General features: G+C 37.0%; 2 protein-coding genes across 2 annotated transcripts; one reads left to right on the top strand and one right to left on the bottom strand.

Moving 5' to 3' along the window:
* Positions 1 to 555: 555 nt before the first annotated feature.
* Positions 556 to 5,628, bottom strand: LOC139432269 (uncharacterized). Its single transcript, XM_071200751.1, has one exon. It carries the CDS (start codon positions 5,626 to 5,628, stop codon positions 556 to 558), a length of 5,073 nt encoding a protein of 1,690 aa, XP_071056852.1.
* Positions 5,629 to 15,168: 9,540 nt separating this feature from the next.
* On the top strand, positions 15,169 to 16,324 carry LOC139432258 (uncharacterized). The gene is made up of 2 exons (XM_071200735.1): positions 15,169 to 15,273; positions 15,339 to 16,324. Coding segments are annotated over exons 1-2 (900 nt in total). The 5' UTR covers positions 15,169 to 15,272; the 3' UTR covers positions 16,238 to 16,324.
* Positions 16,325 to 16,581: the final 257 nt, after the last annotated feature.

The raw sequence follows: 16,581 nt of genomic DNA, 5'->3' as shown, positions 1-16,581 counted from the left end.
AAGTGATGGAAAGTTCAAACATGTCTCAGAACGGCGTATAACGTCATAATATCACGTTTTGGGGACATTTTGTTTTTTATCTCCAACATGCTCCAACATGTCATTTGGCGCCTGAATATCACAAATAGGGTCAACAGAATTATCGGAACCAAAAGTGATAGAAAGTTCAAACATGTCTCAGAACGGCGTAAAACGTCATAATATCACTGTTCGCGCGACAAATGTCGGGAATAATTGTAGGTGTTGGTTCGAAGAAAAATTGGAAATTTCTTACTTGAATTGGGGTTCTATCTTCAGAGGATCGAATAAAAGGCGTCGTTTTAATAACGAATACAATAATGGCTGCTTGTTTTTATTTGTAACATTTGAAATCGACAAAATTGTCATGGTTACATAAAATTTGGTTTGTTATTTGGGTTGCCTAAACATTCCACCCACCAAAAAATATTATTTTTTAACAATTAATATTTGAATAATAATAACAATACAAAATACAATGATGAATTAAAAAAGAAAACAAATAAATAAATAGCGAAAAGAAATAAAATACAAAATTCAATTGACGGGTAATACAGATAACTTTGCGACGGGGCGCATTAATCTTCCGTTAGCGGTCTTCACAACCACTACCCGTACAACGCCATCTTGCGCTGGATGTATTTCCACTACGCGTCCGATCGTCCATTGCAATGGGGGACGCTGTTCATCCTTAATGACCACCATGTCTCCCATTTTAATCATAGGAGTGATTTTGTTCCATTTCATACGTTGCTGCAAGGTATGTAGATATTCAGTCCGCCAACGGCCCCAAAAATCTTGTACCATACGCTGCAGCAAATTCCAACGGTCGAGACGGTTTATTGGACTCTTGGTAAAGTCTGGACTAGGTAATTCCACATTTAACGGTTCCAAACATAAAAAATGTGATGGTGTCAAGGGCAGCAAGTCGTTGGGATCGCTTGACAAAGGGCATAACGGTCTTGAGTTTAACACTGCTTCGATTTGAGTTATCACCGTGTACACTTCTTCGAAGGTAAGTATTTGTTCTCCAATTACTCTTAATAAATGACTCTTCACAGATTTGACCCCAGCTTCAACCAATCCGTTAAAGTGAGGTGCTCCTGGAGGGTGGAAATGCCACTGAATGCCGAAAGTCGAACCAGTAGCTTCGGCAATCTCTTTTAACTTGTTGTTCGCTCCAATAAAATTAGTTCCTTGGTCACTATACAAATTGATGCAATTCCCTCTTCTAGAGAGGAATCTTCGGAGAGCCGCGATGAAAGCATCAGTCGTAAGATCTGTAACCAACTCCAGATGAACAGCTTTAGTAGACATACAAAGAAAAATACACAGATACGATTTTACAGAACGAGATCCCCGTGATCGGTTCATGGTAGTGCGTATGGGACCTGCAAAATCGACTCCTGCTGCTGAGAATGCCTTCACTTCTGATATTCTGTACTTTGGTAGGTCGGCCATCAATGGAACTTGTGGCCGTGGATTCATCCGGAAACATCTGATGCATTTAAATAACACGCGATGGATTGCTCTTCGCGGAGACAGGATCCAATACCGTTGAGCCAATAATCCATGAAGGGTGCGTTGACCAGGATGTAAATATTCACGATGAATTGTTTCGATTATTAATTCACTTAGTCTTGAATCACACGGCAGTAATAAAGGATGTTTATGTTCGTATGGTATATCCGAATGTCTTAATCGTCCACCCACCCTGAGCAACCCGTCACGATCGATGAAGGGTGTGAGTTTACGAAAGGGTTTTGTTACCAACTGGTTTTTGATAAGAGCATTGAAGACACACGAAAAATGTTGATTTTGAACATGTTTTATGAGAACATGAAGTGAATCTTGCAGTTCAAATTGTGAAAATGATGAGAATAAATTAACGTTGCGGTTTTTCTTAGAAAGTAGAATAAACCGTCTTATGTACGAAATAATTCTTTGGATTTTTGATAAGGAAGAAAATTTAGTAAGTAAGTGATCCAGAAAATGTGTTTGATTTTCCCCACAATTTACTAAAATAGGTTTGCTCTCTTTAGCAATTGCTTCATTATTTTCATATTTGAAAATGGGGTTAACTGGCCACTGATCGGAATCTTCTTTCAACCATGATGGACCATTCCACCAAAGATTAAAAGATGACAATTGACTTGGACATAAACCACGGGAACCACAATCGGCTGGATTATCATGAGAAGGCACATAACGCCACGATGAGGGAGGTAATGCGTTTTGTATATGAGAGACTCTGTTGGCTACGAAGATTTTCCATCTACACGGAGCTGAATGAAGCCAGTGAAGTACCACTTGTGAATCGGTCCACGCAACGACTAAATCGACAGGTAAATTCGACAGTGTGTTGGTGATTGATGAAAATAAATCGGCCAACAAGGTGGCTCCACAAAGTTCCAGTCGAGGGACTGAAATCGTCTTTAAAGGGGCCACACGTGATTTGGCGCAAACGAACGAAGTCGTTATGAGATTGGATGTGGAACATCTAAGGTATGCGACAGCGCAGTAACCCGTTTGCGATGCATCACAGAAAAGGTGAAGTTGGATGTGTTCGGGTTGATCAGGAATGATCAAACGAGGTAAATGAATATCGGATAATAAACTAAGATTATGTTTAAAGGTTTTCCATTCGGAATGGATGCTTGACGGGGGCGATTCATCCCAATCGAGATGAAGGGACCATAATTGTTGAATGAAATGCTTGGCTTTAAATGTGCATGGTGTTAGAAATCCGAGCGGATCAAAAATCCTAGCAATGTCTGATAAGATGGTTCTCTTATTGCAAGGTGATTCATAGGATGTATATGAAAAGGAAAACTGATCGGAGCAAGGATCCCACTGAAGACCGAGGACCTTAACGGAACATGTTTCATCATAGTCCATGGAGATGGGTCGTTGTAAATCGGATTCGGAAACCGCAGTTAGAACATCAAGGTTATTACTGGCCCATTTTCTTAATTTAAACCCGCCTTTGTTGAGAAGGTTTATTAATTCTTGTTGTAGCGTAAGTGTCTCATTAATAGTGGAAGCTCCAGTGACAATGTCATCAACGTAAACGTTGTGTTTCAGTACATGGGAAGCTTTAGGATAGTCATTTGAGTACACATTAGCCAATTCAAGAATTGTTCTGAGAGCTAAGAACGGTGCTGAAGAAACGCCATAAGTAACCGTGTTTAATTGATATGACTGTACCGGTTCTTCAGGGGAAAAACGCCATAAAATGTTTTGAAATGTTCGATCTGAAGGGGAGATTAAAATCTGCCGGTACATCTGCTGAATATCACAAGTGAATGCGTATTTAAAAAATCGGAAATTGATTAAAATATTAACGATACTCTGTTGCAATTTTGGACCAATCAACAGAACATCATTTAACGATTTGCCATTAGATGATAACGCAGAGGCATCAAAGACTACTCTAAATTTTGACAATTGATTATCATCACGAATTATGCAATGATGAGGAATATAATATTTAATAGACGTAATATCTGGAGAAGGAATGAGGGACATATGATTAGTCTCAAGATAATCTCTCATGAAATCAACGTATTTTTTATGTAACGACACATTTTTCAGTAGGCGATTTTCCAATAAAGTAAATCTTTTTAAGGCGATGTTGTATGAATTTCCCAGAACAGATTCATCCTTCTTGAAGGGTAAAGATACGATGAATCTTCCGGATACGTCTCGTCGATAAGTATTCTTGTAGTGATCTTCACATTGTTCTTCTTCTAAAGACATTGTTTTATTTTCAGAAATTGATTCCAATTCCCAAAAACGTTGAATTACTGAATCAATAGAATCATCAGTCGTAGAAACGCAAGTTGATAATGAAGTCGATGTCGATAATTGAGATTTTCCCATTAATATCCATCCAAAGACGGAATGTAAAGCAATAGGATCGTTCTGACCACCGCAGACACGACCACCAGTAAAAATTTGAGGAACTAGTTCTGCTCCCAATAGTAGATCAACATCTTTGACTGAGGTATTATGTTCAGGATGAAAATCCAAACATTTAAGATGATCGTAAGAATTAATGATACGTGATAATGAAGGTTGAGCAGAACAAATAGACGGAGTAACAATGGCTTTCAGATCACAAGAGAAATTTTGGGATTGACAAGATTGAATCTTGCAATTAACGATGCCCTTATTACAAATTGATGTCATAGAGTTCAATCCATGAATCTCCAATGAATGACTTTTACGTGGCAACCGAAGTCTTTGCGATAGTTTGGTGGTAATAAAATTAGACATGCTCCCAGAGTCTAATAAAGCTCTTGCCAAATGAAGTCGACCAAAATGATCACGAATCTGTACGAACGCGATAGGTAAAATGACCTGATGATTAGCGCCTTCTATGGATACGTTGCCATTATTACATGCAGTCGTCCCTACATGCATAGTTGGTTGCTTCTTAGTTTCAAAATGTAGCAATGTGTGATGACGTTGATCGCAGGAATGACAGCGATAATTGGATGTACAAGAACTTGTATTGTGATTTTTGTTTAAGCAGTTGCGACAGAGATTGTGATCTCTTGCTATGGATAATCTTTCTGAAGCTGATTTTGCAAGAAACTTAGAACAACGATATATTGAATGTGATTCTGGGCATAATATGCATTTAAAAGATAGTTTTACATCTTCAGTTTTGAGGTTAACCGATGTTTTGCCACGATAATTTTGAAAAGGTTTGTTTTTGTTCATGGAAAGTTTATCAGATGTGAGTAACACTGAATCGAAAGCCTTTGCTTGGTTTTCTAGGAAATTAATTAATTGAAGGTATGTTGGAATTTCAAAGGTGGTATGTTCGGATTCAAACTTGGTTTTTGTAGAAATGTTTAACTTCTGAAGAAGAATATTAAACAAAAGAAAGTCCCATTGATCAACGGGAAAATTAAGCATCCGAAAACCGTCTATATTTTCTTTGAAGGTATCTATTAAAAACCTAAAAGATTTCGATGTCTCTTCTTGTATTGGTTTCAGAGCAACGATCTCGTTAAAATATAAAGTAGCAAGATGACGTTTATTCTGGTACCTCCCCTTTAACGAGTTATAGGCAATTATATAGTTGTCATTGGTCACAGGAAGACCTTTTATTAAATTTAACGCTTCTCCGGACAGTGAAGTGAGAAGATATTGATATTTGGCTACGGCTGATAATGAATCATTGTCATTAATCATTGTATTAAATAAATCGAAAAAGGTCGGCCAATTTTTGTAATTGCCGTCAAAAACAGGAATTATGATTTTGTTTAGTTTTGGACATGATTGCGGAATAGGAATAGGTGCAGGTGACGATTTATTTTTTATAAGGATCGATTTGATGGTAAAATAAGCTTTATCAACTTCTTTCCTTACCTCATCATGTTGTGGGAAGTCACCATCTGAGATAAAACCCATGATCTGGTTGTGAATGTCTTGAAATTGATCATAAACAGTATCAACGCGGTCTGCCCGTGCAGAAAAGATACACTTATCTTCTTCCGAGATCAAGTTTTGGCCGTAGGTAAGAGTTTCATTTAATCTATTAAGCAAACTAGTCCTTTTTAAAACGGCCTTTTGTAATTTATCAGTTGTCGTTGTCATGGTGAATAAATAAATTCAAAATAAACGAAATTAAATATAAATTAAGGGAAAAGGAATCTCGGAAACAGCGTCGTGCGTCCGGATCACCCCAAGGTACCGGGAATTAAAGCGCGGCAACGAAGGGCCCAACAACGCACGCTGGCGAAGATGTGTCCGATAACCGGGGAAAAGAGAAAATACCGACAATCCGGTAATACCGACAATCCGGCTCGAAGGACCAAATGTTCGCGCGACAAATGTCGGGAATAATTGTAGGTGTTGGTTCGAAGAAAAATTGGAAATTTCTTACTTGAATTGGGGTTCTATCTTCAGAGGATCGAATAAAAGGCGTCGTTTTAATAACGAATACAATAATGGCTGCTTGTTTTTATTTGTAACATTTGAAATCGACAAAATTGTCATGGTTACATAAAATTTGGTTTGTTATTTGGGTTGCCTAAACAATCACGTTTTGGGCACATTTTGTTTTTTATCTCCAACATGCTCCAAGATGTCATTTGGCGCCTGAATATCACAAATAGGGTCAACAGAATTATCGGAACCAAAAGTGATAGAAAGTTCAAACATGTCTCAGAACAGCGTAAAACGTCATAATATCACGTTTTGGGCACATTTTGTTTTTTATCTCCAACATGCTCCAATGTGACATTTGGCATCTGAATATCACAAATATGGTCAACAGAATTATCGGAACCAAAAGTGATAGAAAGTTCAAACATGTCTCAGAACAGCGTAAAACGTCATAATATCACGTTTTGGGCACATTTTGTTTTTTATCTCCAACATGCTCCAATGTGACATTTGGCATCTGAATATCACAAATATGGTCAACAGAATTATCGGAACCAAAAGTGATAGAAAGTTCAAACATGGCTCAGAACGGCGTATAACGTCATAATATCACGTTTTGGGCACATTTTGTTTTTTATCTCCAACATGCTCCAATGTGACATTTGGAATCTGAATATCACATATATGGTCGACAGAATTACCGGAACCAAAAGTGATGGAAAGTTCAAACATGTCTCAGAACGGCGTATAACGTCATAATATCACGTTTTGGGCACATTTTGTTTTTTATCTCCAACATGCTCCAAGATGTCATTTGGCGCCTGAATATCACAAATATGGTCAACAGAATTATCGGAACCAAAAGTGATAGAAAGTTCAAACATGGCTCAGAACGGCGTATAACGTCATAATATCACGTTTTGGGCACATTTTGCTTTTTATCTCCAACATGCTCCAATGTGACATTTGGCATCTGAATATCACATATATGGTCGACAGAATTACCGGAACCAAAAGTGATGGAAAGTTCAAACATGTCTCAGAACGGCGTATAACGTCATAATATCACGTTTTGGGCACATTTTGTTTTTTATCTCCAACATGCTCCAAGATGTCATTTGGCGCCTGAATATCACAAATATGGTCAACAGAATTATCGGAACCAAAAGTGATAGAAAGTTCAAACATGTCTCAGAACGGCGTATAACGTCATAATATCACGTTTTTGGCACATTTTGTTTTTTATCTCCAACATGCTTCAATGTGACATTTGGCGTCTGAATATCACATATATGGTCGACAGAATTACCGGAACCAAAAGTGATAGAAAGTTCAAACATGTCTCAGAACGGCGTAAAACGTCATAATATCACGTTTTGGGCACATTTTGTTTTTTATCTCCAACATGCTCCAAGATGTCATTTGGCGCCTGAATATCACAAATATGGTCAACAGAATTATCGGAACCAAAAGTGATAGAAAGTTCAAACATGGCTCAGAACGGCGTATAACGTCATATCACGTTTTGGGCACATTTTGTTTTTTATCTCCAACATGCTCCATCCTGTCATTTGGCGCCTGAATATCACAAATATGGTCAACAGAATTATCGGAACCAAAAGTGATAGAAAGTTCAAACATGTCTCAGAACGGCGTAAAACGTCATAATATCACGTTTTGGGCACATTTTGTTTTTTATCTCCAACATGCTCCAAGATGTCATTTGGCGACTGAATATCACAAATATGGTCAACAGAATTATCGGAACCAAAAGTGATAGAAAGTTCAAACATGTCTCAGAACGGCGTATAACATCATAATATCACGTTTTGGGCACATTTTGTTTTTTATCTCCAACATGCTCCAAGATGTCATTTGGCGCCTGAATATCACAAATATGGTCCACAGAATTATCGGAACCAAAAGTGATAGAAACTTCAAACATGTCTCAGAACGGCGTATAACGTCATAATATCACGTTTTGGGCACATTTTGTTTTTTATCTCCAACATGCTTCAATGTGACATTTGGCATCTGAATATCACATATATGGTCGACAGAATTACCGGAACCAAAAGTGATAGAAAGTTCAAACATGTCTCAGAACGGCGTAAAACGTCATAATATCACGTTTTGGGCACATTTTGTTTTTTATCTCCAACATGCTCCAAGATGTCATTTGGCGCCTGAATATCACAAATATGGTCAACAGAATTATCGGAACCAAAAGTGATAGAAAGTTCAAACATGGCTCAGAACGGCGTATAACGTCATAATATCACGTTTTGGGCACATTTTGTTTTTTATCTCCAACATGCTCCAATGAGACATTTGGAATCTGAATATCACATATATGGTGGACAGAATTACCGGAACCAAAAGTGATAGAAAGTTCAAACATGTCTCAGAACGGCGTATAACGTCATAATATAACGTTTTGGGCACATTTTGTTTTTTATCTCCAACATGCTCCAACATGTCATTTGGCGCCTAAATATCACAAATATGGTCAACAGAATTATCGGAACCAAAAGTGCTAGAAAGTTCAAACATGTCTCGGAACGGCGTATAACGTCATAATATAACGTTTTGGGCACATTTTGTTTTTTATCTCCAACATGCTCCAATGTGACATTTGGCATCTAAATATCACATATATGGTCGACAGAATTACCGGAACCAAAAGTGATAGAAAGTTCAAACATGTCTCAGAACGGCGTATAACGTCATAATATAACGTTTTGGGCACATTTTGTTTTTTATCTCCAACATGCTCCAACATGTCATTTGGCGCCTAAATATCACAAATATGGTCAACAGAATTATCGGAACCAAAAGTGCTAGAAAGTTCAAACATGTCTCGGAACGGCGTATAACGTCATAATATAACGTTTTGGGCACATTTTGTTTTTTATCTCCAACATGCTCCAATGTGACATTTGGCATCTAAATATCACATATATGGTCGACAGAATTACCGGAACCAAAAGTGATAGAAAGTTCAAACATGTCTCAGAACGGCGTAAAACGTCATAATATCACGTTTTGGGCACATTTTGTTTTTTATCTCCAACATGCTCCAAGATGTCATTTGGCGCCTGAATATCACAAATATGGTCAACAGAATTATCGGAACCAAAAGTGATAGAAAGTTCAAACATGGCTCAGAACGGCGTATAACGTCATAATATCACGTTTTGGGCACATTTTGTTTTTTATCTCCAACATGCTCCAATGTGACATTTGGAATCTGAATATCACATATATGGTCAACAGAATTATCGGAACCAAAAGTGATAGAAAGTTCAAACACGTCTCGGAACGGCGTATAACGTCATAATATAACGTTTTGGGCACATTTTGTTTTTTATCTCCAACATGCTCCAATGTGACATTTGGCATCTAAATATCACATATGTGGTCGACAGAATTACCGGAACCAAAAGTGATAGAAAGTTCAAACATGTCTCAGAACGGCGTAAAACATCATAATATCACGTTTTGGGCACATTTTGTTTTTTATCTCCAACATGCTCCAAGATGTCATTTGGCGCCTGAATATCAGAAATATGGTCAACAGAATTATCGGAACCAAAAGTGATAGAAAGTTCAAACATGTCTCAGAACGGCGTATAACGTCATAATATAACGTTTTGGGCACATTTTGTTTTTTATCTCCAACATGCTCAAAGATGTCATTTGGCGTCTGAATATCACAAATATGGTCAACAGAATTATCGGAAGCAAAAGTGATAGAAAGTTCAAACATGTCTCAGAACGGCGTATAACGTCATAATATACCGTTTTGGGCACATTTTGTTTTTTATCTCCAACATGCTCAAAGATGTCATTTGGCGTCTGAATATCACAAATATGGTCAACTGAATTATCGGAACCAAAAGTGATAGAAAGTTCAAACATGTCTCAGAACGGCGTATAACGTCATAATATCACGTTTTGGGCACATTTTGTTTTTTATCTCCAACATGCTCCAACATGTCATTTGGCGCCTGAATATCACAAATATGGTCAACAGAATTATCGGAACCAAAAGTGATAGAAAGTTCAAACATATCTCAGAACGGCGTATAACGTCACAATATAACGTTTTGGGCACATTTTGTTTTTTATCTCCAACATGCTCAAAGATGTCATTTGGCGTCTGAATATCAAAAATATGGTCAACAGAATTATCGGAACCAAAAGTGATAGAAAGTTCAAACATGTCTCAGAACGGCGTATAACGTCATAATATCACGTTTTGGGCACATTTTGTTTTTTATCTCCAACATGCTCCAACATGTCATTTGGCGCCTGAATATCACAAATATGGTCAACAGAATTATCGGAACCAAAAGTGATAGAATGTTCAAACATGTCTCAGAACGGCGTATAACGTCGTAATATCACGTTTTGGGCACATTTTGTTTTTTATCTCCAACATGCTCCAAGATGTCATTTGGCGCCTGAATATCACAAATATGGTCAACAGAATTATCGGAACCAAAAGTGATAGAAAGTTCTAACATGTCTCAGAACGGCGTATAACGTCATAATATCAAGTTTTGGGCACATTTTGTTTTTTATCTCCAACATGCTCCAAGATGTCATTTGGCGCCTGAATATCACAAATATGGTCAACAGAATTATCGGAACCAAAAGTGATAGAAAGTTTAAACATGTCTCAGAACGGCGTATAACGTCATAATATCACGTTTTGGGCACATTTTGTTTTTTATCTCCAACATGCTCAAAGATGTCATTTGGCGTCTGAATAACACAAATACGGTCAACAGAATTATCGGAACCAAAAGCGACAGAAAGTTCAAACATGTCTCAGAACGGCGTATAACGTCATAATATCACGTTTTGGGCACATTTTGTTTTTTATCTCCAACATGCTCAAAGATGTCATTTGGCGTCTGAATATCACAAATATGGTCAACAGAATTATCGGAACCAAAAGTGATAGAAAGTTCAAACATGTCTCAGAACGGCGTATAACGTCATAATATAACGTTTTGGGCACATTTTGTTTTTTATCTCCAACATGCTCCAACATGTCATTTGGCGCCTGAATATCACAAATATGGTCAACAGAATTATCGGAACCAAGAGTGATAGAAAGTTCAAACATGGCTCAGTACGGCGTATAACGTCATAATATAACGTTTTGGGCACATTTTGTTTTTTATCTCCAACATGCTCCAATGTGACATTTGGCATCTAAATATCATATATATGGTCGACAGAATTACCGGAACCAAAAGTGATAGAAAGTTCAAACATGTCTCAGAACGGCGTATAACGTCATAATATCACGTTTTGGGCACATTTTGTTTTTTATCTCCAACATGCTCCAATGTGACATTTGGAATCTGAATATCACATGTATGGTCGACAGAATTACCGGAACCAAAAGTGATAGAAAGTTCAAACATGTCTCAGAACGGCGTATAACGTCATAATATCACGTTTTGTGCAAATTTTGTTTTTTATCTCCAACATGCTCCAAGATGTCATTTGGCGCCTGAATATCACAAATATTGTCAACAGAATTATCGGAACCAAAAGTGATAGAAAGTTCTAACATGTCTCAGAACGGCGTATAACGTCATAATATCACGTTTTGTGCACATTTTGTTTTTTATCTCCAACATGCTCCAACATGTCATTTGGCGCCTGAATATCACAAATATGGTCAACAGAATTATCGGAACCAAAAGTGATAGAAAGTTCAAACATGTCTCAGAACGGCGTATAACGTCGTAATATCACGTTTTGGGCACATTTTGTTTTTTATCTCCAACATGCTCCAAGATGTCATTTGGCGCCTGAATATCACAAATATGGTCAACAGAATTATCGGAACCAAAAGTGATAGAAAGTTCTAACATGTCTCAGAACGGCGTATAACGTCATAATATCAAGTTTTGGGCACATTTTGTTTTTTATCTCCAACATGCTCCAAGATGTCATTTGGCGCCTGAATATCACAAATATGGTCAACAGAATTATCGGAACCAAAAGTGATAGAAAGTTCAAACATGTCTCAGAACGGCGTATAACGTCATAATATCACGTTTTGGGCACATTTTGTTTTTTATCCCCAACATGCTCAAAGATGTCATTTGGCGTCTGAATATCACAAATATGGTCAACTGAATTATCGGAACCAAAAGTGATAGAAAGTTCAAACATGTCTCAGAACGGCGTATAACGTCATAATATCACGTTTTGGGCACATTTTGTTTTTTATCTCCAACATGCTCAAAGATGTCATTTGGCGTCTGAATATCACAAATATGGTCAACAGAATTATCGGAACCAAAAGTGATAGAAAGTTCAAACATGTCTCAGAACGGCGTATAACGTCATAATATAACGTTTTGGGCACATTTTGTTTTTTATCTCCAACATGCTCAAAGATGTCATTTGGCGTCTAAATATCACAAATATGGTCAACAGAATTATCGGAACCAAAAGTGATAGAAAGTTCAAACATGTCTCAGAACGGCGTATAACGTCATAATATCACGTTTTGGGCGTATAACGTCATAATATCACGTTTTGGGCACATTTTGTTTTTTATCTCCAACATGCTCCAACATGTCATTTGGCGCCTGAATATCACAAATATGGTCAACAGAATTATCGGAACCAAAAGTGATAGAAAGTTCAAACATGTCTCAGAACGGCGTATAACGTCATAATATCACGTTTTGGGCACATTTTGTTTTTTATCTCCAACATGCGCCAACATGTCATTTGGCACCTGAATATCACAAATATGGTCAACAGAATTATCGGAACCAAAAGTGATAGAAAGTTCAAACATGTCTCAGAACGGCGTATAACGTCATAATATCACGTTTTGGGCACATTTTGTTTTTTATCTCCAACATGCTCCAACATGTCATTTGGCGCCTGAATATCACAAATATGGTCAACAGAATTATCGGAACCAAAAGTGATAGAAAGTTCAAACATGTCTCAGAACGGCGTATAGCGTCATAATATAACGTTTTGGGCACATTTTGTTTTTTATCTCCAACATGCTCCAATGTGACATTTGGCATCTAAATATCACATATATGGTCGACAGAATTACCGGAACCAAAAGTGATAGAAAGTTCAAACATGTCTCAGAACGGCGTATAACGTCATAATATCACGTTTTGGGCACATTTTGTTTTTTATCTCCAACATGCTCAAAGATGTCATTTGGCGTCTGAATAACACAAATACGGTCAACAGAATTATCGGAACCAAAAGTGATAGAAAGTTCAAACATGGCTCAGTACGACGTATAACGTCATAATATAACGTTTTGGGCACATTTTGTTTTTTATCTCCAACATGCTCCAATGTGACATTTGGAATCTGAATATCACATATATGGTCGACAGGATTACCGGAACCAAAAATGATAGAAAGTTCAAACATGTCTCAGAACGGCGTATAACGTCATAATATCACGTTTTGGGCACATTTTGTTTTTTATCTCCAACATGCTCAAAGATGTCATTTGGCGTCTGAATATCACAAATATGGTCAACTGAATTATCGGAACCAAAAGTGATAGAAAGTTCAAACATGGCTCAGTACGACGTATAACGTCATAATATAACGTTTTGGGCACATTTTGTTTTTTATCTCCAACATGCTCCAATGTGACATTTGGAATCTGAATATCACATATATGGTCGACAGGATTACCGGAACCAAAAATGATAGAAAGTTCAAACATGTCTCAGAACGGCGTATAACGTCATAATATCACGTTTTGGGCCCTTGTGTTTTTTATCTCCAACATGCTCCAACATGTCATTTGGCGCCTGAATATCACAAATATGGTCAACAGAATTATCGGAACCAAAAGTGATAGAAAGTTCAAACATGGCTCAGTGCGGCGTATAACGTCATAATATAACGTTTTGGGCACATTTTGTTTTTTATCTCCAACATGCTCCAATGTGACATTTGGCATCTAAATATCATATATATGGTCGACAGAATTACCGGAACCAAAAGTGATAGAAAGTTCAAACATGTCTCAGAACGGCGTATAACGTCATAATATCACGTTTTGGGCACATTTTGTTTTTTATCTCCAACATGCTCCAATGTGACATTTGGAATCTGAATATCACATATATGGTCGACAGAATTACCGGAACCAAAAGTGATAGAAAGTTCAAACATGTCTCTGAACGGCGTATAACGTCATAATATCACGTTTTGTGCACATTTTGTTTCTTATCTCAGAACGGCGTATAACGTCATAATATCACGTTTTGGGCACATTTAGTGTTTTATCTCCAACATGCTCCAAGATGTCATTTGGCGCCTGAATATCACAAATATGGTCAACAGAATTATCGGAACCAAAAGTGATAGAAAGTTCTAACATGTCTCAGAACGGCGTATAACGTCATAATATCACGTTTTGGGCACATTTTGTATTTTATCTCCAACATGAGTAGTATAGATTCGCCGATTCAAGAACCTCCTCCTCGAACCTGCGTTCTAGGAGGAGGTTCTTGAATCGGCAAATTTTTTGGGGGTCAGAGGAGGTTCGATGAGGAGAGGAGGTTCTTGAATCGGCGATTCTTTTGAGGGTCGGAGAAGATTCGATGAAGAGAGGAGGAGGTCAATTAACTTGAGAAGGTCATGTTATTTTGACGAAATTATTAAAAATTTATCTTTATTAAAAATGTATCTTTATTTAGGTTATGTTATTAAAAATTTATCTTTATATGTAACCTGTTTACCTAGATGAAAACAATTACTATGTTTATCCTTCGACGCTTCTCAATGAACTGTTAATGTTTTCGATATATCTCTTAATTTATTATTATACACAAAGGTATACGGTTTTGAGATATGTAGGTATACAAATAAGTGAGTCATAACTTACCTGCGAGATATTTTTTATTTTATTATGTAAAGGTGTACGGGTATTTAAGAATATGCGAGGAGGTTCTTGAATCGGCAAATTTTTTGGGAGGACAGGTTTGAGGAGGAGGTCAACTAACTTGTTAGTAGTAGATGAGTCATGATCCACCTGCGAGATATTTTTTAAGAGCTTCTTAATAAATTTGTCATGCGTTTTGTCTGACGTCTCACGATATAATGACATGTTAGAACATGTATAATAGATATATTCGGTAATGATGTGAAATATTACTCCCCCCACCAGCAACCTTATGTATTGCTATAAATACAAACGTTGGTCGAAGTTGTACCGCAGAGTGTTGTGCTTCAGAGTAAGGTTTTTGTGTATTTAGTACATATTAAAAATATCGTGTAGATTTTTGGTGCATTTAGTACAGAGGATTTTTAACGTAACGAGTAAGTAATTCAAATGTAATACAAGTAAATAATGTACTAATGTAAACAATAATATTGATGTTTAGTGGCAACCAGACCGAACCCCAAATGTCCAACTAAGAGAGCTGCTGTAAATTCATTTGAAAAGGGTGAAAATAAAAAACCTGCCCGAAACATCAAAATGGAGGGTAATTGTAATGAGACAACTGCAACAAATGTGTCGCTAGGAAGTGATAATCAAAGAAAAAAGGATGTGGTATTCGATGGAATTAATTTGTTGGCTTCCGACTTAGCGGAGTACGTATTTCCTAGCAATCAACAACATTATGTAGAAAATTGTGGAAAGTTACCTTTCACAAGTAACGTAGTATTAAATGAAGCAGTGAAAAATAATCTCCAAAAAGGTAATCAAGCGCCATTATTCTCCGAGAGTACATATTATTTAAATAAAAGTCGAACGAAATGGATATCGGTTGGCATGTCTGCCAATCTACATTTTGATCCGGTTATAAGATTAATGGGAAAAGGACAATGCATAACTTTTACCGAAGACGAATGGAAAAATGTGATTAATAGCAGACAATTGATTATGAATAGTTTTGTTGGTGATTTATCGACACCACCACATTTCGTTGTAAGCGGCGTGACCTGCAGCAGCCAATGGATAGAAAATGTACGAAAAGTGTTGAAAATGGAAAGGGGGTCAGAAATATTTTACCTGGCTTACGACTCGTTACACGAATTGTGGAAACTTAGCGATTTAGTTTCGAGTAGGGTAGAAGTATTAAAGTGTATGGAATATAAAAATTATTACGATAGCGTGATCGATGTGGTATCAACAATGCAAGGTGATATAAAATCGAATATATTGGTTGCTTCAAACGGTGCACCAAGTGAACATTTGTGCGTAACTAAAGAACTGCTCGTATACGGTATGGATAAGATATTACTGGATTTAGATTTGCACGCATTAATGAAGATGTGAAGTGAATAAAATGGAAAAAAAAGTGACGTTTTGCGAATCGAAAAATAGAGTGTACCGAATGCACACTTGGACGTTTGCTTACAGACAATCAAGGATAAGTGACTGGGAAGAAAAGATGTTGGACGGAATTAGATTTAAGACTAGGATAAGAAACGTAAATAAGTTATTAGAAAAATATTTAGATGTAGATTATAGATTAAATATATATCAAGAACGTTTTAGCATTGTAGAGTAATCGAAATGTTTTTAACTGAGTAACAATTAATTTTTAGGATATTAGTAGATTTAAGTGTAGCTGAATAATAATAATAATAATATTAATAGATTTAAGTATAAATTAAGAG

Source organism: Onthophagus taurus, unplaced genomic scaffold (genome assembly GCF_036711975.1).
Source record: "Onthophagus taurus isolate NC unplaced genomic scaffold, IU_Otau_3.0 ScKx7SY_12, whole genome shotgun sequence".
NCBI classification, from domain to species: domain Eukaryota; kingdom Metazoa; phylum Arthropoda; class Insecta; order Coleoptera; family Scarabaeidae; genus Onthophagus; species Onthophagus taurus.
Note: the sequence above shows the minus strand (reverse complement) of the source record. Positions and strands in the feature narration are given on the sequence as shown.